Below are 24,178 nucleotides of genomic sequence, written 5' to 3' on the forward strand. Positions count from 1 at the left end.
ATTAGTGTCGTGACCTCAGACTGAATCATGTTTCCACTGAAAACACGCTCTGGGGCAAGCCTCAGGATCACTCTGAGAAGCGGTAGAGGTGATGATACAAGTGATAAAACTGAAGAAAATTCTATGTTATAAGTGATACTCTGCATATCTGGAGAATCTTTTAGGTCTCTTTTATCCTTTGAGAGTAATGATGGTCAATAAAGTGGTATCATGAATATCTTATAAAGTATTTTGCATATATACATAACATGCTTTTATTTATTTTTTATTTCTTTTAAATTGAAGTATAGTTGATTTATCATGTGTGTTAATTTCTGCCACATGGCAAAGTGATTCAGTTACACATATGTATACATTTTTTAATATTCTTTTCCATGATGGTTTATCTCGGGATACTGATTATAGTTCCCTGTGCTCTGCAGTAGGACCTCATTGTCTGTCCATTCTGTATGTAATAGTTTGCATCTGCTGACCCCAAACTCCCAGTCCATGCCTTACCCTCCCCCGTCTCCCCCTCGGCAACCACAAGTCTGTTCTCTACAGTGTGTGTTTTATTTTTCATTTTCTCGCTTCACCTGCATGCCTGTGTAGTAAAGTTGAGGGAATCGACATAATTGCCATTTTATAAGGCAGGAAACAATGTCAGAGAGCCTTAAGACACACACTAAACCAAAAGTCGTCTGAACTTTTATCCGGTGTTCTTTCCTTTATTCTTGTTAAACACTTCCTCATTCTTTTGGAATGATTGTTCCTTTTTAGGGTTGCCTGTCATAATTTATAATAGACTAGGGAGCTGGTTTGAGGAACAAAGAGAAGCTATTTATATCCACACCAAATTTTATATCCCAGTAAATAAGAGGAATCTTTGCCTGGGATATCAGTGAATAGGTGAAAGCATTGACAAACTAGCCGGAAACTGAAGCAGATTTCCTCGGAGAGGGTACCTTGGGGCAAAATAATCCTGGAGGGCTTCTGGGGATTCCCAGACTGCTGTGGAAGTCAGGGCTATCCTGGACAGTGCTAAGTTAGAAAGACTCCAACATTTTGGAACATTTTACCTTGTTTACATCCTTAACATACGCCCCCAGATTTGCTGTTGATTTGTTTCAGGTGGCAGTGTTAGTAGCAGCAGTAACAGTTATAGCTGTCATCATAGTAAAATAGGAGCAAACACTGACTGAACAATTACTACGTACCAAGTAGCGTTGTAAACACATTGCCTGTATGATTTTAGTTAATTCTCTAAGCTTTTTGAAGAAGAACACTTACAGTGCCCATTTAACAAGTGAGGAAGTTGGGGCGCAGGTGTTAAAAGACCACCCACCCAGTGAGTAGGGAGCCAAGGCCAACGCCAGCGTGTCTGGGGTCTGAGCCCCTAAATGGTCCACAGTGACACACGAGTGACAGGCTAACCCGAGGAGGGAGAGCTCGCTCTTTTCCGCACCTCCGAGAAGGTCGTCGGTGAGTTACCAGGAGCTAAACCCTGGTGCTTAACAGTTACGGCTTCCCAGAGCATCCCCTTTCTTTCAGTCTGTCTGTCATCTTCTGAAACACTCAGGACTGATCATTTTCTCCTCCTTGATTACGGGCTTTCTCTGCTTGTCCCACAATCTCCAGTAAGGTGGCACGAGTGGATTCACCTTTGCTTTTCTCTGCTGCGTATGCAATGTCGCGAGTCCATGAGTTCTTTCTCTTTCATTCAGGACCTTGCTCTCCATGGCTGTTTTCCTCTCCCCAGTCAGGTGCTGATTTGCAGGGCCACCTGGACGTGTACGCTTGAGGTTCTGGCATAGCTGCCCAACTTTTCACTTATTCAGGTCCGGCGTCAGATCCCTTGTTCTGGTCGCTTGTGTTCAAAAGGAGGCAAGAAGAGCATTTTATTAACCTGCTGTGGCTCTGGCAGCCTTCCCCAACTGCTGTCCTTGCCTTTGGCCTGTCTGTCCCCCTCATTCCCTCCCAGTCCTTGTTGACAGAGTCATAAGCTTCTTGAAAAATGGTGTCTGCATGTCAGTTCCACCTTTAAAACTCTACGCTTCCCCTTGCTTGTAGAATTCAGTGTTGGCATCATTCTGATGCTGGAAGGCACCTTAGCATTCATCTAGGGCACTATTTCTCACAAGACAGTCTGCCTCTGATTTTAAAGGGAATTTATGACTTTTTGTGTCTCTAATTATGAGAAGAGCCTTCCTTATTTCCTTGTATTGAAGTAAACTCTGCCACCATGTAGCTTCCTTCCAATCTTCCTTGTATATGTCACATCCTCTGCCCCCCTTTATATGCCGGTGAATTTGGCCATGGCCGGGAGCTCTACCCATCGCCCCCTGATTTCCCCTTTTTATTGCTTTCCTTTTTTTTTTTATATGATGCATCAAGTATCTTATTTATTTATTTTGAATATTTTTTGAATTTTTTAAAAATTTGGGATATAGTTGTTTTACAATGTTGTGTTTCTACCGTACAGCAAAGTGGAGTTCCCTGTGCTGTACAGCAGGTTCTTATTAGTTATCTATTTTGTACATATTCATGTATATATGTCAATCCCATTCTCCCAGTTCATCACACCGCACCCCCACCCCCTACCCCCACCCCCCACCCCCCACTCCCCACCCCCCAAGATATGTCAAGCTTTTTTTTTTTTTTTTTTTTTTTTTTTTTTTTTTTGTGGTATGCGGGCCTCTCACTGTTGTGGCCTCTCCCGTTGCGGAGCACAGGCTCCGGACGCACAGGCTCAGCGGCCATGGCTCACGGGCTTAGTTGCTCCGCGGCATGTGGGATCCTCCCGGACCAGGGCACGAACCCGTGTCTCCTGCATCGGCAGGCGGATTCTCAACCACTGCGCCACCAGGGAAGCCCTGTCAAGCATTTTAATTCGGAAGTTGCATACTTCAACTTGCATAGAAAAATTTGGCTTCATCAATCAATCAATCAGTTTTCGGTGATTCAACACTTACCAATTTCAGAGTGCTGTCCTTGTTATGAAATGACACTAGCATGGCTACAAGCAATTAATTAGCCCCATATAATGGCCACTCTCAGTAGCATGAGCACATTTCTTTCTCTTTTTAAAAAAATTTTACGGGAGTCTAGTTGATGTACAGTGTTGTGTTAGTTTCAGGCGTACAGCAAAGTGAATCGGCTATACGTATACATATACCCCTTTTTATTGCTTTTCGAGCACTCTCGTCGGCTCTCATAAACTGTCACTTGTACAATGACGACTCCCCACATTGTGTTTCTAGGGGTGACCTCTTCTCTGAGCTTACTGACATCTTCTCTTCTCCAGAGTCCAGGCTCCATCGGTATTTCTCGTCTTATGATTTCTGGATCTTTTACTCTTTGGGATGCCTCCTTGGGATGCTGGTTGGCTTGTTAATGTCGGAGTGTGGTCTCATTGATACCACACACCTTCAATTTATTACAAAGCACAATAACGTGAAACGTGGCAAAACAAGGTCTGCCTGTATATTGGGTTTAGCCAACAGTTCTAGGTTTTGAGGCTTGACAATAAACCTCTGTGTCTGGACACTCTGTCCTCTGGGCTCATCAGGGTGGTGGCTCCACCCTCTTGGCCTTGGGCAGCAGCCCTGCTCTCTGCATCTGAGGAGGGGACCCCGGGCCTGTGGTGGCAGCGGCAGCTTCCCTGGCCTCTGAAGCATCCTCAGAGTCATTCTTCCCTTTTCTTGAAGGATAGTATCATATTTGCAGCCGTATAGCTCTGTTTTAGCCTGTGTCCTGCCGATCGTACCCAGAGGTCGCACAGCCTTTCTTCATTTTGTCCCCTCTCTGTCCCCCTTCAGTGCAAGCTGTCAGGGTTTCTGCTGAGATGGTTGATTGGATTCACAAGCCACACCCTTACTGTTCTCTCCAGAACATGCTTTCTCATTTTTTGTATCTTTTGCAGTATGGATAGGGTGAGAATTTTCTGAATCTTCAAGATCGGGCTTCTTTTGGTTTAACAATTCCTTCTTCAATTTACCTCTCTCCTCTTGCGTTTTACTCTAGTCAACAAGGAGAAACCAGGCAGTGCCTTCAACACTTTGCTTAGGAATCCCCTTGGCTAAGTGTCTGAGCTCATTGCTTACAAGTTCTCCTTTCTACTCAACAGAACACATTTCAGCCAAGTTCTCTGTCACTGTATAAAAAGGATCACCACTCCTCCAGTTTCCAGTAACACAGTCTTCATTTCTGTCAGAGACCTCACCAAAAGGACTTTTAATCATATTTTTAGCAACATTCTGTTCATAATAATATATGTATTCTCTAGAACGGTAGAGGCTTTCTGCACAGCTCTCCTCTTTCTTAGCTCTCCCCAGAATCTCCTTTAACTTCCATATTTGCACTAACATTCTCTTCTGGGTAATCTAGCCTTTTTCTATCCTGCATCTTCAGACTCGTCCAGACTATCCATTACCCAATTCCAAAGCCACTTCCACATTTTGGGTATTTGTTACAGCAGTATCTCACTTCCCTATAGCAAAATCTGTGTTAGTTTCCTACGACTGCCATAATGAAGTACTTCTAACTGGGTGGTTTAAACAACAGAAATTTATTGTGTCACAGCTCTGGAAGCTAGAATTTCAAGATTAAAGTGTTGGAAGGCTTGGTTCCTTCTGAGGGCTGTGAGGGAGAATCCAGTCCAAGCCTCTCTTCTAGCTTTTTTTCTTTAAAAAACATTTTTTAAAAACTTTATTTTTGGCTGTGTTGGGTCTTCGCTGCTGTGTGTGGGCTTTCTCAAGTTGCAGCGAGAGGGGGCTACTCTTCATTGCAGTGCGCGGGTTTCTCACTGTGGTGGCTTCTCTTGTTGTGGAGCATGGGCTCTAGGCACGTGGGCTTCAGTAGTTGCAGCACACAGCCTCAGTAGTTGTGGCGCACAGGCTTAGTTGCTCCACAGCATGTGGGATCCTCCTGGACCAGGGATTGAATACATGTCTCCTGCATTGGCAGGCAGATTCTTATCCACTGTGCCACCAGGGAGGTCTCTCTTCTAGCTTCTGCTGGTCTGCTGGCAAATCTTCGGCATATATTCCTTGGCTTATAGATGCATCACCCTGATCTCTGTCTTCATCTTCACGTGGTGTCTCCCTCACGTGGTGTTTCTTCATGTAATCTTCCTTCTGTACATATCTGTCTCCAAATTTCCTTTTATATAAGGCCACAGGTCTTATCGGATGGGGGCCTGCCCTAATGACCGCATTTTAACTTATTACCTCTGTAAAGACCCTATTTCCAAATAAGGTTACATTCTGAGGTCCTGGGGGTTGGAACTTCCGCATGTCTTTTAGGGCGGACACAATTCAACCCATACCACTCATTAATAAATTAGAAGCATATTTTAGCAGTAAGTCAAGATTTTCAAATACAGGTTATCATTATTTCTGCTTAAATAAAACACAGATTTGGATTAGTATTCACTTATTAACTATTCTGTTCATTCACTTAGCATTTATTGAATTCCCACTCTGTGCCAGACATTCTCCAGGGTTATGGGGTTCTTGAACTTGGATGAGAAACAAGTTACATCTCTATTTTCGATAACCTCTGATTGAAAGATGGCATTTCTTTCCATTATGAATGTTGGTAACAAACCACAGTAGTATTAGCAGGACCTATAATTTTATTACATAATTTTTTTTCATATCACATTACAATTGTTGCAGATACTTCAGATTACGGTTTATGATCTTCACTACCTTGAAATTATGAGAGACTACAGTTTCCACTAGATCTTGAATGCTCCAAAGAAAATAAGAAGACACTGTATTCTTAGATAAGTGTATATATTACTAAATCAAAATTTTAAAAGAATGTGGATAACTGTATTTCAATATAATTGCTTTGTTTTGTAAGTCTATGTATTTTGTGCGTTTAAAAATTCTAGTCTGAGAAGGGTCCATAGGATTTAGCAGATTCCCAGAAAGTTTATTGTATAAAAAAGATTTAGAAACATTGTCCTAAATGCTGGAGCTAAAGTAATGAATAATTCAGATAAGGTACATAGTCCCATGGAACTTACCTTAGGGGTAGGCACACAGGAGCCAGACATGGAAGATCTATGATCTAGATTTAGGTCTACGATCTAGAGACGCCCTGGCAAAAAGGAAGAGCCATTGTAAGCCTCGAAGGTGGGGCAAGCTCGGCGTGGTCACAGAATAACCAGAGCGCTAGTGTGGCAGGATTAAGTGGATGGTGGGGAAGAGGCAGGTCATTCTAAGAGAAGAGAGTAGGAGAAATAAGAGAAACCACATCACGTAGAACACTTAGACAACAGTGATAGGTTTCAATTTTATTCTAATTACATTAGTCATACATTGAAAATATTTTTAAAATCTCTAAAATATACAAATGAGTGTATTTTGTGATAAAATACACAGCATAAAATTTACCATCTTAACCATTTTTAAGTGCACAGCTCATTGGCATTAAGAACATGCACATTGGTGTGCTACCATCGCCACCATCCATCCACAGAACCCTCTTCATCTGGCAAAACTGAACCTCTGTAGCCATTAAACAGTAACCCCCCATTCCCCACTGCTCCCAGCTTTGGTGATTTTTGAGCAGGGCGGTAACAAGAGGTGTTTTACATTTGAAAAATCAGACGTTTGCTGTATGGAGAAAATATTGCTAGGCAAGAAGAGAGACACTAACAGGGAACTGGTTACGAAACACTGCAGATGAGATATGATAGTGAGTGAACCACGATGTTAGCAGAGGTTGATTCAAAATACATTTTGTCATTAAATCATCAGGCAGCATTTGATGATGATTGGAAGGGGTATGGGTTCTTTCTTAGGCATGTTAAGTCTCAGTTGCCTATTAGACATCTGAGTGGAGGTGCCAAATAGACAGTTGGGTGTCCAAGTCCAGAGCTCAGGAAAGAGGCCAGTGTATATATACTGTAATCTATTTGTGAGTCATGGGCAAGTGGGTGGTGTTTAAAGTGATGGGATTGGCTGAGAACATCAAGGGAGATAATAGAGGTAAATAAGAGGTGCAGGAATTATCCATGAGGCACTCTTATTTTTTAGAGGTCAAGCTGAGAAGAGGACTCTGTGAATGCCCCAGCTAGCTTCAGAGAGCTGAGTGCTGCAGGAATCTGGATCTGGGCTCAGAGAAGGAGGCAAAGCTACCAATTTAAAATTCCACCTTACCTCTGGTTTTAGCAGGTTATACTGAGCCTGACTGTGAGAGATGGGCTATCCAATGCCCAATCTTAGGCCTATACCTAGGACATCTAGGATGGGACTGGGGTAGAGTGAAATGGTGGGACCAAGAAGAATTCTTAGTCATTTGTAAGACTCCAACAATACTTTTTGAACTTAAACACATACTATCCTATATATGTAATTCATATTTAACTAAGGAAAGGGGGTAAATATTTCACTATAGAAAACCTCTGAGTATATTTTATCTTCCCATAAATTAGTGATGTTAAATATACATTTTAATTCTCTCTGTCACGATAGACTATTATATCTCAATAGCTATTTGATTGCTTGATCATGCAAGGCTTAAAAAGTGGTCCAAAAACAAATTTTAAAAAAACTGTGATTTTTATGTCTATATGATTTTTTTTGGGAGGGGTGGTTCAAGTTAAATAATCCAGGTGTTTTCACTCTAAGTCGTCTTTAACTATCTAACAGTATATTGTTTCTAAATATATTTTTTGAAAAATCAATTTTACAACATGGGGTATAGTATCACTTGAGAAGGTCATGTTGTTATTTTTTTCATTTGATCGCCAGACCCTGAGCTCTTGGACAGGATTCTGATGAATGAATTTTGAAAATATTGAATGTCTGGCCTTCTTGTACTGTGATGCTTTTAGCAGTCAATGGTTTGCTAATTATTTGGAAACCTCTCACCCCTTTGTTCTAGAAATGCATTCTGGCTTTTGTGTGTGTTCCCCTTTGCCATACTCAAACATTTGGGAAATGGAAATAGGGAAGTAGTAGCTTCTTAGAAAAACTATAGATGAATGGAACAGGAACTGCAAAATTGGCAAAATGTAACAGGAACTGTTGATCTTGTACATTATTGCTTTTGCTTATTTTTTCTTCTTTGCTAGGAGACCTGTTATGATGATGTGTGTAGTCCTCACCACGCTTCCCAGCTTCGGCTTTTCTATAGCAGTGACCGAGGTATGGAATTTTGATTTCTTGTCCTGCAAGATTTTGAGTTTTTAAAATGTCCCCTGTTATTAAAATTTCATAGAGTGGTGTGCCCAAACAAATTTCTTGACGTTTATTATCTCTGGTCTTATTCTGAGTTGCAATATATATATTTAAGGTACTAAGATCATTGTTACCTCTGTGATTGTGGAGGAAAGTATAGCAGCCAATTAAAAAAAAATTGCTTCAGTGATTGTATGTGTGAGAAAGGAAAGTTATTTGAAAATAATAAAAAAAAGCAAGGAATTTGAGAGTAGATCCACATGTGTTTCTTCTTACCTGATGTTTTTCATGAGTGTCCTCGGTTCTAAATGGAATATCCAATCAATATCCAAGGGAACAACCACTCACGTGCTAAAGCTTTGATAAGATTCCATTGACAAATAATTTGTACACGATGTTTATTTGAAAATAAATTTGAGTTTATGTTTCAATAAATGCAGCTACAAAGGGACTCTGATGAATGGACATCTGCAGGGCAGGAATACTATAGGCAGAACTTTCAGCCTGTGAGTTCTATTACCCAGAGAGTTCAAAGCAGAATGCCCTGCTAATCTTACTAATTTTCAAGGTGCTGTGAAAGATGTAATTTTATTTATTTATTTATTTATAAGATTTTCATTTACATGCTGAGCAGGTGGTCATTAAGTGCTTATTACATGCCAGGTACTGTGTTAGAAACTGAGGATAGAACACTTAGAAAATTTGACAGTCTCTGGCCTTCAGTAATTTTTTATTGACAGTAGAGAGAAAAATAAACAGGCAGTTAGAATAGGTATGATCAGTTCTGTGAGAGAGGTGAGTACCAGGTAGTGGATGACGTCATTAGAAATTACGTGACTGTTGGGAGATGTCCTACATGTAGCATTAGGACAATATATGGACACACAGAATAACCTCAGAAGGCCATACAGATGAACTTTGCATCCAATTGCAACACACAAATATTATAATCTAGATTTATCATTTTCTCCTTCCTCCCCAAAGACCTTGTAAAGCACTTGGGAGGTTCCCAAGAGCTTTGAAAATTCAGTGTGCCAAAATTCAGTGTTTCAAGGAACACCACTCTCACAGATGATGCTCTATCTACAGATTGATTGCCCTTTTTGGAATTCTTTCCTTTTATGTCTCACCCACTGTTGCATATTTTTCTTTCCTTTTTTCTTATTTTTCACTGAAGTCTAACACACAAACAGAAAAGTTCACATAACATAAATACACAATGTTAATGGAATACCACAAAGCAAACTCCCATGGAAACACTACTCAGGTCAAAAAAATAAAACTTTGTCAACGCCCTAAAAGCCACTTCCAATGACTACCTTTCCCTCCATCCCAAAGGTAACTTCTATCTTAACGCCTAATACCACAGGTACCACAAGTTAGTTTATCTGTTTTTGAAAGTTTTATAAAGGGAAATCAAATTATCTATTATCTATCTATCTATCTGTCTATCTATCTATCTATCTGTCTATCTATCTATCTACCTATCTATCTAATTTGTATCTGGCTCTTTTTGTTCAAAAGTATGATTCATTCATGTTTTTCTGGTTAGCTGTAGTTCATTCATTTTTGTTCCTATATTTCATTTCATTTTATGAATTTGTCATAAAGTATTTTATGAATTCCTTATATTTATCATTTTATGAATATATCACACTTTATTCATCAGTTCTACTCTTTTTTTTAAAATGGGCAAAATATTTTAATAGACATTTCACAAAGAAGATCTACAAATAGCAAACAAGCATATAAAACTATGCTGAACATTATTGATCATCAGAAAAATGTAAGCTAAATCACAATGTGATACTACTACATACCCACAAGAGTGTTTCAAATGTTTTTGTTTTTTTTGAAATTAATTTTTATTGGAGTGTAGTTTCTTTACAATGTTGTGTTAGTTTCTACTGTCCAGCAAAGTGAATCAGCTATACGTATACATCATCATTTCTGCTCTTAATGGCCATTTCAGTTTCCAGTTTTTGCTGCTGTGAATATCCTTGAACATGTCTCTTGGTGCCCATGTGCAAGCATTTCAGTTGGTTAAATGTGTAGGAGCAGAACTGATGGGTCGCAAGATGTTCAAGTACTCAACTGTAACTGACAATATCAGTTCTTCAAAGGGAGTATACTAATTTAGACTTCCACTAGCAGAGAATGAGCAGTCTTGGTGTTCCTCATCCTCAGCAGCACTTGCATTTAAAGTCTTTTTATTTTAACCATTCTGGTGAGTATATTCTTGAATTTCATTGTAGTTTTCAATTGCATTTCCCCAATAATTAATGAGATTGAGCATATTTTTCATCTTGCCCATTTTTTCCTAATGTCTTGCTTATCTTTAAAAATTGATTTGGAAGAATTATTTGTATATTCAGATTTCAAGCCCTTTTTTGATTATATGTATTGCAAATACCTTCTCACTCTGTGACTTTGTACTCTTAATGGTATCTTTTGATGGAGGGAAGCTCTTAATTTTAAAAGAGTCCAATGCATCAATTTCTTTTCTTTATGGATAGTTCTTTTGGTTACTTGTTTGAGACGATTTTGTCATATTGTGAATCTGAACCTTGAGGTCCTGAAGATACTCTCCTATATTATATTTTGGAGGCTATATTATTTTGCCATTCTCTTTTAGATTCACAATCCACCTGGAACTAATTTTTGTATAAGTTGTGCAGTAGGGAATCAAACGTTCTTTCCCAAATAATATCTAATGAACCGAGTACCATTTATTAAAAAGTCTGGGGCTTCCCTGGTGGCGCAGTGGTTGAGAACCCGCCTGCCGATGCAGGGGACACGGGTTCGTGCCCCGGTCCGGGAAGATCCCACATGCCGTGGAGCAGCTGGGCTTGTGAGCCAGGGCCGCTGAGCCAGCGCGTCCGGAGCCTGCGCTCCCCAACGGGAGGACCACAACAGTGAGAAGCCCGCGTATCGAAAAAAAAAAAAAAAAAAAAAAAGTCTGCCCTTGCCACATTTATTTGCAGTGCTGCCTTTGTTATAAATCAGTTGTGTGTATACCTGGTCTATTCTGAGCTTTCTGTTCTGTACTGCCTACTTCTCTATTCCTGTGCCAACACCACACTGTCTTAATTCTTGTAGCTTTATAATAGCTCTTTATATCCAGAAAAGTAAACATTCCTATCTTCTTTTTCTTCTGGAATGGCTTGCACTTGGTATTCTCATGTTCATTTTAGAATCAGCTTGTCATTTTCCACAGAAAAGTTGGAATTTTGATTGAGCTTGTATCAAATTGTGTCATTTTAAAAAATCTTATTTTCTAACTATTTGTTTTTGGTATGTAGGAATAATTTATCCATTTTGGGGAGATTTTCCCCATTTATAATAATATAGTCTATGAATAATGACAGTTTGTTTTTCTTTCCAATACTTACATAGTTTATTTCTTTCTCTTGCCTTATTACACAGGCTAGGACCTCTAGTACAGTGTTGAATAGAAATGGTCATGGTGTAACCTTTGTCTTATTCTTGATCTCAGAGGGAAAACTCTTAACATATCACCATTAACATGATGTTTGCCATAGCCTTTTTTGTAGATACCTTAAACAGATGAAGGAAGTGCTCCAAAGCTGAGCTGGGTTTACCCAGCTGTCTCTTCTTGGAACACCCAACACTCTAATGTTTGCTCCCCTAGCTCTTTGAGCTAGGACTCTCAGAGGCTCTGCTTAGCAGTTGGGTTGGGAGAGATTCCCCATTCCACTATTCCAGGAGCCTACTGTTAACTTTTTATGCACATTTACCAAGCTCTGTCTTTAACTGAAAGCTCTTCCATTGATATGAATCCTTATTATCTCTTTAGAAATGGTTCAAAACCTTGTGGGGTCGAACACCTAAAAAGCTGAAAACCAAGCTTCTAGTCTTTTAGTAAATGTATGTATAATTAATTTAGCACTGCTTTCAAACTCCTCAAAGAATTGTGAACAAAGCAAGTACAAAAATTTAATGCTTCTAAATGGTCTTCTGAAAACAGGTTCAAAAGAATATTAATGGTTCCACTGGTATCTTACCGGATATGTTACCTGACCTGCCAGTCTCTTTGGTTCTGACCTGCTTGATTGTGGTTGATATTATTGAAAAACTCAGGACATATCCTCTTAGAGGGAGGCAAAAGAGTAAGTATTCTTTTAAATACAAATATTTTTTAAAGTTTCACATATAGTTCACCTTTCTCCCACTCTTGTCTGTTGACATGTTTAATGATATATTTTAAGAACTAACATTACAGATAGAAGATTACAAATGAAGATATCCAAATATAATTATAGCTACTTTGATAGCTATACAGTTATTCTTATTTCTTGTTTGATTTTGATAGTACTGACAAATGGATAAAGTTACTAAATATTTAATACTAAATCTTTAATGTTTACTCTAACATGAAAATTACCTAAGTAAATTTTTATAGATTTGTATTTTTAGGAACTCTCTCAAAACCTTAAGTTGAGATGAATAAATAGAGAGTTTAGTCTGCATACCTTTGATACAGGAATTAATATGACTGCTGCAGATATGTCCTAGAGATTTCTGTGTTTTTAATCGTGGATTGTGAAAAAGCTAAAGATCACACTCAAAACCATGATATGCCACATTCTTCCAAAGGGAGCAGTTGAAACTAAATATTGGTTGACCTTTAAAAAAAACTATTTTGTTAATTGAATATTTTGTTTGGTCAGTCAAGAATTCCCTCAACTTTCATTTAATTTTATGTGATGGTATATGTGTTTGATTTACAGTATTTGAATGGCATGGTTATTGTATGGCAAAGATTTTGCATTTGAAATGGGTAGGTTTTGTTAATCATTCCCTGACGGAGTGGATGGGATAAATTGAGTGAGTCATAGGAGAACGCTTTGGGGTAATAGGGTGACTACTACAACCAGGAAGGAAAACACTAGACTCATTTCTTATGAGCCATCACCCCTCCAGTCACTCTTGCTCCTCAGATTGAAAAGCAAACCTGCGTTGGAGGCCACCAGGAAACCTGAGACTCTGAGCTTCATATTTTTCACTTTGCCCTTGGGTGGCAGATGATAGACTTTTAAGTTTAACATAACACAGGTGACAAGGTAGAGAAGATGGCAGCCAATGCGTCTGTTGAAGAAAAGGTACTCCCAAGGTACATCTGCCCTCCACAGACAAGTGTATTTGTCTTAAACTGAGGATATTTGGGGATCACCAAACCCTTTACTACTTCTGTAGACTTCTTAATGACACAAGCCCATTTTGAAATTGGTCTATTTTTAATGAGTCTGTATTTTCCATGTTAATGTGAAGTTGCTAAGTTTTTAGTGAAAGTTCTCTTTTAAAAAATGCACATGTATATTTTGGGGAATCAGTTATTGGCATTTTATATTTTAAATGATGAGTTGGATTTTTAAAGGGGCATTTTCTTTGTATTCAGAAGTAGTGATGAAAAGAGAATCAAAATAAGAGAACCCCAAGGAAGAAGTCAGTCTTGGGGAGAAGACTCTAGAACATCTTGTTCAATTGCTGCTTCTTAGTTGAAGTGCCTCCTTCTTGAGCTCTTTCTTCTCTGCTCAAACTTAGGAAGGTTAATGTCTGGTTAAATAGCGCCACCATTTAATAAAATCACACTAGCATTCATTCAAAATACCTTTGTAAATATTAATTATATGTGTATTTAATTTTTGTGCAAACTTTGAACTCAATTAGTCTCTTATACTCATTTTAACAGGCATACTAATAAAATCAATTGTGTGAATTTTTAACCAATGGGGTATTCTCATTTATCCTCTGGAATGTAAATTAATACATAAACTCATAAACATAAATTATAATACATAAATCTGAATATAAGCAAGTATGCTATAAATATGGTTTCACTGCACATGCTACCTCAGAATCAAAGCAGTAGGGTAGGGGTGTGTGACAACAAAGTTTAGAATAATTTGTCTCCCTTTAGAAAATGTTGAGAAAGAAATACATTCTCTTCTTTGCTATCCAGATAGTTTGACATGCATCCATACTAGTCAACTTATAGCAGTTTTCACTTCATACTAGATGAAACTAAGGTACTCTACAATGCTTGGATTTATGGACACACTTGCACTACCCTACCTTTTGTTGTTGTTGTTGCATCAATATATTTTAAAAAAATTTTAATTGAAGTATAGTTGATTTACAATGCTGTGTTAATTTCGGCTGTACAGCAAAGGGGTTCAGTTGTACATATATAAACATTCTTTTTTTATATATTCTTTTCCATTATGGTTTATTACAGCATACTGAATAGAGTTCCCTGTGCTATATAGTAGGAGCTTGTTGCTTATCCATTCTCTCTATATAGTAGTTTGCATCTGCTAATCCCACACTCCCAGTCCATTCTTCCCCACATCCGCTCCTAACTATACTATCTTAATTCCAAGCTACCAAAGTTTGATCTTTGTGTAGCTTTTCTTTTTCTAAATTTAAAAATAAAAGTTCTATATTTGGCATATGCTTAAAGCAATCTTTCCTGGCCCAAAGAATCCTTTCTGCTAACTTCATACTACCAGTTGAAATACCGAAGTCTCAGGTGATTACCAAGCTGTAACATTTAAGTGGATCATTTCCCGTAGAGTGGGGCTCACTTGGGAATATTTTTTGGAACATAGATCTCTGAGGCATGGCAATCTCACAGATGCACATAGCACCTAATAGTGTCAAATCCAGGTCATGAGAACAAATAATAAAAATACGATATATAGCCTGCATGTCCCCTGCTCTTACTAGTATGTGGGTACAAATGAACACACTTTTACATTTCCATCTGAATTTTGCTAGCTTAGTCCCAACCTTTTAGTGACTGGACCTCCATTTCTTGTCCTCTCCCATATTGTTCTCTCTCCCATGTTTTAATTTTTTTGGCTGCATTTTGGGTCTTCGTTGCTGCACGTGTGCTCTCTAGTTGCAGCAAGCGGGGGCTACTCTTAGCTGTGGTGTGCGGGCTTCTCATTGTGGTGTCCTCTCACTGCAGAACACGGGCTCCAGTAGTTGTGGCCCGTGGGCTCAGTAGTTGTGGCTCGCAGGCTCTAGAGTGCAGGCTCAATAGTTGTGGCACACAGGCTTAGTTGCTCCGTGGCATGTGGGATCTTCCTGGACCAGGGCTCGAACCCGTGTCCCCTGCTTTGGCAGGTGGATTCTTAACCACTCTGCCACCAGGGAAGTCCCTCTCTCCCATTTTTAAATGAGACCTTAGATGGGTCTCCCGTGGTCTCATTTGTTGGTCTAGACTGTTGAATATCCTCTTGCCCCTGCTTTCCTCTCAGCTGTCTTTCTCATGTTCAGACAACTTGGTGTGCTGTTTTCCCACCACCCCTGCTCGACTCTGCTCCAAACACCCTTAGTACTGCTGTTTCTTGCCTCTGGGATATTGCTTGATGTTCTGCTGGTATTTTGAATTGATTACCTTTCCTCTGCCATTGGAGTATTGACTTCCCTCCCCTGGGTTCTATGTTCCTAGAGAAGTCCCACACAGAGTCATGGAATAGCTATTTTCACTCAGAAACACAACCCTTTTATCCCCAGAATGTATATGGAATCACAGACTGTCTGGGCTTTAATGATTTCAAGTAATGGCCATTCAATCCACTGGAAACCACTGTTTCCTCTCCTACCACTAGATCTTATGGCTGATTCTGGTAGAGCTAGACTTCTTCTTTGGGAGTGGCTTTTTTTCTGAGGAGCCTCATATTTTCTCCTTACATCAGCCTCACCTTTATTGTCTGAACCCCAAATCATGGTCACCATTAGATTCTCCGCCCTGCCCCCACCAAGATTCCTTAACTCCCATATAAACCAGTGACTGCAGACAGACATATAAGGGAGTCTTTGGTTAGGAAGTGAGTTTTCAGTCCTCCCTGCAGGACTCATTGGAGTAGCATGAACCCAGCTTGGGCACCATATTACAAAGAGGTGTAATAGCGTATCGTGGTTAAAGTACTATAGGGCCCCAGGTGACGGCAAACTTCATTTTATCTAAGGTGCTGGAGGTCAGAAAAGACTAAGGGGAATACCTGGAATTTGTAGGAGTTTGTAGGCAGACATGGTGAAGAAAGCTTTCTCCACAGAAGGAAGGTTGGGTCTCTAGAAACTCGGGTGTCCGTGTAATAAACGGGCATGTTTGGGAAGTAAAAATAACTTTGGCTGCATCTCTCACCCTGAGTAGGCAAGCCTAGCGCTGGAATGGAAGCTGCCTTCTTAAGACCAGCTACTGTTTGCTTTTCAAATAGTCAATCTGGAGACCTCCAAAGCTGCTCTGAGAGCTACCGTAAAGATCTTCTGGAGGTGGGGAGAGCAGGAGTGGGAGGCTGAACTGGAGTCTCTGGATGCCCCAATTCCTACTTCAACCAGAGAAACACAGCTTTTGTTTGCTTAGGAGTTAGTGTTTTATGTAAGATTTCATTGGAAAAAATGCGTCTTCTAAATGTCTGTAAATCAACGTAGGACCTCATTTAGAGTTGTTGGCTGTACCTATATCCAGCCAATTCTCAGCATCTCCAGCCATTTGTCCCATGATGACACGGCACAGTCTAGAGAAAAATGCGACCCCTTCCAAGGTCCTGTGACTGTTGCTGCTCTGGGGTATGAGACAATGCAACGCAATCCAATCCCATCTAACACAGTGCAGTTCATCTTTGCAGACAGAGCTCGGTCACCCCGGTGGAGTGCACACAGGTTTGAGGCCCAACACATACAAAAACCAGCAAACATTTTTAACATTCCACTTCTGAAGTTTTAAAATTTCCAATGTTTTCTGTTTCTCCAAAATAATACATATTTATTTAAGGATTACCAAATAGACATAAACAAAAAAGAAAATGGAAACCAGCCAGAGTTCTACACACCAGAGATCTGTGACAGCATCTTGATGGGCGTTCTTTACTTAAGAAAACCTACTGTATAAGTTATTTTTCTCAACAATACGTGGTGGGTATCATTCTTGTTAAAAAATGGTGGATATTATTCTTGTTATTACATCTTCTACTGCATCATTTTTGTTGGCTGAAAAATATTTCCGTGTATTAATGAGCCATGACTTATTCACTTATTGTTGGACAACTAGGCTTTCCCCCTAGTTTTGAGCTATTGTAGACACAACTGTTAATGACTTGTTTGGAAGTGAGAAGGGCTGAGAAGAAAAGGACAAGATGTGGTTAAAATGAGTAAGGTGGTGTTTGTTTGAGTTGGGCAGGGGAGACAAGCCAGGTTAGAGGACACAAGTATGGATGGTGCAAGGGGTCTGTGTTTACGGGGACCCTGTGCTGTGTATGGGAGTCATCAGCCACTGTGCGAGGTAACTAGCCAAGCAGAGGCTGGGGACAGAGTTAACTGCTGCTGGACGGCAGCCGAGTGATGTCAGGATGGTGACCATAGACAGTGTCCTCAGAAGACCCTGAGCATCCGCACATACCCAAACCCCTTGGCAACAAAGCTTGCCAGAAGAAAGGGACAATTATGGACTGGCTGCTCACGAGGACAGACACAGAGGGGGTCGCAGGGGGTTGTACCAAGGGGGTGGCAAGATGGTTTGGCTACATCAGGGCTGTCTGCACAGTCAGACGTGACTGGCTAGAAGTGAGATCGACAGGCTGTTTGAGCGGAAACCGTCATAGCTCTGCAGAGGAGGAGGTTTCCATCGTCACATCAGTAACAGGTGCAGCGTAAGGCTTTCAACTAAATCTGCTCTCAGTGGCCCTACTCCAGTTCCTTCCGTGTAGCCTCAGAGACTTGAACCAAGTGCTGCAGGGACTTCGGCAGCACAGATGATTATTTCTTTAGGTGAAATGCCTCCACGTGCGACTTCGGGCTCAAAGGATATGCAAGGTTTTGAGGCTGGCATCTGTAATTTTTTTAAAGTTCTCCAAGCAATTCTGATGCCCACCTTGATTGAGAGCCTTTAATTATACATTAGGAACTGAGACAAAAACAAGTTAAAAGCCGAGAGATGAAATCCAAATTCCTAAAGGAACCTCCTTTCCAGATTTCCTTGCCATGGAACTCATCACTCTGTAATCAAATAGAATGTAAGAGACGTCACAGAAGGTAAAAGAAAAAAAAAAGGGGGAGACACTACTTTTCTCTGAATAAAATGAATGGCGTTTTGAGTCCCCCTTTGCTTCTTTTTCAGAAAAAGCTTATCCTACAATCTGAACCTAGTATGTTAGCTGGGTTTCCATAATGTGTTTTGCAATGTGGTTAGAAAGTACGTATGAGGAACACTGTGTTTGCGGCCATGCCAAAAGAAGGGGGAGCGTTTCCTTTTAAACCCTCCCTTTGCTATTTAGAAGGAAGTTTCAGGAAAGTATGTCATCTCTAGGGCTTTTTCCCCTTCTCGAGAAACAAGTAGCCATTTACTGGACTGGGAGTGAGAGAAGGGTAGAATTTCTGATTTATACCTTCTAAAGAGGGACCAGCTGTCAGGATTAGGACAGTGTAAACCGGGCCAGAAACTAGACTGCAGTGGGTCCATGTGTCAAAAGGCATGGAGCCTCAGGTGCTGCCAGAACCGAGTTAGGACTCCCTTTAATTAGGACAGCGTTCCATGATTGTAACAGTTTGGCATTTAATTGTTAATTTTTTCCTAGGGAGGAAATAAAATGTATGAACAGTTTGAATCCATAAAGTGAGATTTTTGAGAATTGCAAGATATTTTCAAAATAAATATTTTCAAGGACTCTAAGAGTAAGGGAACCTAAAGAATTCAGCATGCATGACTTTATAATAGCAACAAAATTTTATGGCCCCAGCAAGAAATTAAAGGCATAGGTCACTGATTTTCAGTAGCTTGATTTCCTTGCACAGGATTGAAGAGAGTGACACAGGTTGTTGTGCTGGTGGCCAGACAGCCTTTTGTTTACATCGTGTATACATTAGTGGTAGGGTCCAGTGCATAGGGACACTAGTTTGTTCAGACTCTGCTTTCACAGGCGATTTTAGACCCCCAAGTGCCCCCATTTCAGATGGGATGGGTGTTCTAAAGCAGCGGCCCCCAACCTTTTTGGCACCAGGGACCGGTTTCGTGGAAGACAGTTTTTCCACGGCCCCATGGGGGGCGGCAGATGAAGCCTCCCTCGCTCGCCCGCCGCTCACCTCCTGCTGTGCGGCACGCTTCCTAACAGGCCGAGGACCTGTACCCGTCTGTGGCCCGGCTGCTGGGGACCCCTGTTCCAAAGTGTGCTTCCTATGAACTCACAAACGCTTTCTTCCGGGAACCACGCATCGGCGCTTTCGTCCCCTGCCTGTTGCCTCCTACTGCCGCCAGTGCCCGGGAGGCTTTTGAATCCCTTGAGCCACCCCTAGCGCCCCAGGGGTACCACCCAGGGGATGCCGGCCCGAGTCCAGGGGCTGTGCAGGCGCCGCGCATGCGTGCACCCTGCTGGGCCCACAGCCAGTGGTCTTCCCTTACCGTTGAGCTACACGGTCCCCAGGCTGCACTGCCAGGAGCGCCAAATGCCTTTCAGGGCTTCTTTACCAAATCAGTCCGTGGTCTCGCTTAAAGGGCTCCATCTAGGACCCAGGCCAGAGGATAGTCTGTGCAGGATTCCCAAGTCTTCCTGTGATGGGAGAGGATTGAGAGCATGGGGGCCGGGGTGGGGGGGAGGGCGGGTATTATTCAGCCTGGTTTTGACGCTTTGGCTTACCTGCCTTAGTGCAGATTTATTTTTCTCCAGAATGTGCGTGGCTCCATCATGCTCGTAGTCTCCAGAACAGGAATTCCTCCCATCTTCTATGCAGCAAATCTTTATGGAGGATCTGTTCCATTCCAGACACTCCACTAGGCTCTGGGGGTGAAGTGATGGGTGAAAACAAACAGAGCCCCCATTGCATGGAGCTCACCGTCTAGTGGGTGTGGTACCACGTTTCTGAACGACACTAACAAATACCTATAATTAAAGCTGAGGTAAGGGCTCTGAAGGCAACAAATCAGGCTCATTTCCACATGTGTCCATTTTTGTCACCCTGATTGGGCTCACGCTGGGGTTTCTAGCTCTGGTCTATATCCAAGCACTTAACTAGTAGAGGAATTTCAAACCACTTCAAAATCTAGAATTATTTATTGTATATACTAATGCATATTATATATTATATACTTATTACATTGTTAGCATAATTCATATTATCATTATTATAGTATACATACTATATTAATATAAATATAGAAAAATAAGTTTTCTACTTATGTACTGTAAATTAAATTGCATTCTCTCAAAAACAAATACTGTATGCTAACACATATATATGGAATCTACAAAAAAAAATGGTTCTTAAGAACCTAGGGGCAGGACAGGAATAAAGATGCAGAGGTAGAGAATGGACTTGAGGACACGGGGAGGGGGAAGGATAAGCTAGGATGAAGCGGGTGTATACAGCAGAAACTAACATGACAATGTAAAGCAATTATACTCCAATAAAGACGTTAAAAAAAAGGGTAAAAAATTTAATTAATTATATTCTCTGATATAAACACATATCAAAGAGGAGAAGGACCAGAATATCCCAAATGAAAAGCTGAAGATTAGAAAATGAAGAAAGTTTTCTCAACCTTAACAAATCCTTAAGAATCGATAATATTGTCAGTTTTTAGCAATTCTTGTCCAGTATCAGATGAATCTATAGAGGGAGAGATGGTCTTTAAACTACCAAGCCTTCCTGCCGTGTCCTCAGACAAAAGAATTCCCTTAGAATTTCACATTGCCTAAAATTCAAAAATGAATTTATTTCTTGTCAGATTTATGCAATGCCTAGCAGGGAACTGGAACTGAATCTGAGGGCTTTTGAATTTACCGGATCACAATACAATGCCTTTGTTAAAGAAAGTTGTCACAATTGTCTCACAACGGAGAATGTATGCCCAAGAGGTCTTACAGAACTGATGATAGGTTGAATTCATTAGTATTATTAATTATTATTATTTGATGAAAACTTGCATACAGTTTTGTGGGGTTTTTTTTTAACATCTTTTTTTTTTTTTTTTTTTTTTTTTTTTTTTTTTTTTTTGCGGTATGCGGGCCTCTCACTGCTGTGGCCTCTCCCGTTGCGGAGCACAGGCTCCGGACGCGCAGGCCTAGCGGCCATGGCTCACAGGCTTAGTTGCTCCGCGGCATGTGGGATCTTCCCGGACCAGGGCACGAACCCGTGTCTCCTGCATCGGCAGGCGGATTCTCAACCACTGCGCCACCAGGGAAGCCCTTTTTTAACATCTTTATTGGAGTATAACTGTTTTACAATGGTGTGTTAGTTTCTGCTTAACAACAAAGCGAATCAGTTATACATATACATATGTTTCCATATCTCTTCCCTCTTGCGTCTCCCTCCCTCCGACCCTCCCTATCCCACCCCTCTAGGTGGTCACAAACCACCTAGCTGATCTCCCTGTGCCATGCGGCTGCTTCCCACTAGCTATCAGTTTTACATTTGGTAGTGTATATATGTCCATGCCACTCTCTCACTTCGTCACAGCTTACCCTTCCCCCTCCCCATATCCTCAAGTCCATGCTCTAGTAGGTCTGTGTTTTATTCCTGTCCTACCCCTAGTCTCTTCATGACATTTTTTTTCTTAGATTCCATATATATGTGTTAGCATACGGTATTTGTTTTCCTCTTTCTGACTTACTTCACTCTGTATGACAGACTCTAGGTCCACCCACCTCACTACAAATAACTCAGTTTCATTTCTTTTTATGGCTGAGTAATATTGCATTGTATATATGTGCCACATCTTCTTCATCCATTCATCTGTCGATGGACACTTAGGTTGCTTCCATGTGCTGTCTATTGTAAATAGAGCTGCAATGAACATTGTGGTACATGACTCTTTTGGAATTATGGTTTTCTCGGGGTATATGCCCAGTAATGGGATTGCTGGGTCACATGCTAGTTCTATTTGTAGTTTTTTAAGGAACCTCCAAACTGTTCTCCATAGTGGCTGTATCAATTTACATTCCCACCAGCAGTGCAAGAGTGTTCCGTTTTCTCCACACCCTCTCCAGCATTTATTGTTTCTAGAGTTTTTGATGATGGCCATTCTGACTGGTATGAGATGATATCTCATTGTAGTTTTGATTTACATTTCTCTAATGATTAATGAGGTTGAGCATTCTTTGATGTGTTTGTTGGTAATCTGTATATCTTCTTTGGAGAAATGTCTATTTAGTTCTGCCCATTTTTGGATTGGGTTGTTTGTTTTTTGTTATTGAGTTGCATGAGTTGCTTATAAATTTTGGATATTAATCCTTTGTCAGTTGCTTCATTTGCAAATATTTCTCCCATTCTGAGGGTTGTCTTTTGGTCTTGTTTATGGTATCCTTTGCTGTGCAAAAGCTTTTAAGTTTCATTAGGTCCCATTCGTTTATTTTTGTTTTTATTCCCATTTCTCTAGGAGGTGGGTCAAAAAGGATCTTGCTGTGATTTATGTCATAGAGTGTTCTGCCTATGTTTTCCTCTAAGAGTTTGATAGTGTCTGGCCTTACATTAAGGTCTTTAACCCATTTTGAGTTAATTTTTGTGTATGGTGTTAGGGAGTGTTCTAATTTCATACTTTTACATGTACCTGTCCATTTTTCCCAGCACCACTTATTGAAGAGGCTGTCTTTTCTCCACTATATATTCTTGCCTCCTTTATCAAAGATAAGGTGACCATAAGTGTGTGGGTTTATCTCTGGGTTTTCTATCCTGTTCCATTGATCTATATTTCTGTTTTTGTGCCAGTACCATACTGTCTTGATTACTGTAGCTTTGTAGTATAGTCTGAAGCCAGGGAGCCTGATCCCTCCAGCTCCATTTTTCGTTCTCAAGATTGCTTTGGCTATTAGGGGTCTTTTGTGTTTCCATAAAAATTGTGAACTTTTTTGTTCTAGTTCTGTAAAAAATGCCAGTGGTAGTTTGATAGGGATGGCACTGAATCTGTAGATTGCTTTGGGTAGTAGAGTCATTTTCACAATGTTGATTCTTCCAATCCAAGAACATGGTATATCTCTCCATCTATTTGTATCATCTTTAATTTCTTTCATCAGTGTTTTATAGTTTTCTGCATACAGGTCTTTTGTCTCCTTAGGTAGGTTTATTCCTAGATATTTTATTCTTTTTGTTGCAATGGTAAATGGGATTGTTTTCTTAATTTCAATTTCAGATTTTTCATCATTAGTGTATAAGAATGCCAGATATTTCTGTGCATTAATTTTGTGTCCTGCTACTTTACCAAAGTCATTGATTAGCTCTAGTAATTTTCTGGTAGCATCCTTAGGATTCTCTGTGTATAGTATCATGTCATCTGCAAACAGTGACAGCTTTACTTCTTCTTTTCTGATTTGGATTCCTTTTATTTCTTTTTCTTCTCTGATTGCTGTGGCTAGAACTTCCAAAACTATGTTGAATAATAGTGGTGAGAGTGTGCAACCTTGCCTTTTTCCTGATCTTAGTGGAAATGGTTTCAGTTTTTCACCATTGAGAACGATGTTGGCTGTGGGTTTGTCATATATGGCCTTTATTATGTTGAGGTAGGTTCCCTCTATGCCTACTTTCTGGAGAGTTTTTATCATAAGTAGGTGTTGAATTTTGTCGAAAGCTTTTTCTGCATCTATTGAGATGATCATATGCTTTTTATCCTTCAATTTGTTAATATGGTTTATCACATTGATGGATTGACATATACTGAAGAATCCTTGAATTCCTGGGATAAACCCCACTTGATCATGGTGTATGATCCTTTTAATGTGCTGCTGGATTCTGTTTGCTAGTATTTTCGCATCTATGTTCATCAGTGGTATTGGCCTGTAGTTTTCTTTCTTTGTGACATCTTTGTCTGGTTTTGGTATCAGGGTGATGGTGGCCTTGTAGAATGAGTTTGGGAGTGTTCCTGCCTCTGCTATATTTTGGAAGAGTTTGAGAAGGATGGGTATTAGCTCTTCTCTAAATGTTTGATGGATTTCGCCTGTGAAGCCATCTGGTCCGGGGCTTTAGTTTGTTGGAAGACTTTAAATCACAGT

At 40.3% G+C, this 24,178-nt stretch overlaps 1 protein-coding gene across 2 annotated transcripts in view; it reads left to right on the top strand.

Annotated features, from left to right (window-relative positions):
- Window positions 1-24,178, top strand: part of TMEM236 (transmembrane protein 236) — a 56,965-nt gene that overhangs the window by 21,997 nt on the left and 10,790 nt on the right. For both annotated transcript variants that reach the window (XM_059058346.2, XM_067030498.1), the window contains 2 exons: window positions 8,069-8,141; window positions 12,163-12,304. In XM_059058346.2, the coding sequence (XP_058914329.1) occupies window positions 8,079-8,141; window positions 12,163-12,304 (205 nt within the window). In that variant the 5' untranslated portion in view covers window positions 8,069-8,078. The remainder of the gene's footprint in view (window positions 1-8,068; window positions 8,142-12,162; window positions 12,305-24,178) is intronic.

The sequence above is a fragment of the Kogia breviceps genome, chromosome 3 (genome assembly GCF_026419965.1).
Source record: "Kogia breviceps isolate mKogBre1 chromosome 3, mKogBre1 haplotype 1, whole genome shotgun sequence".
Lineage (NCBI taxonomy): Eukaryota > Metazoa > Chordata > Mammalia > Artiodactyla > Physeteridae > Kogia > Kogia breviceps.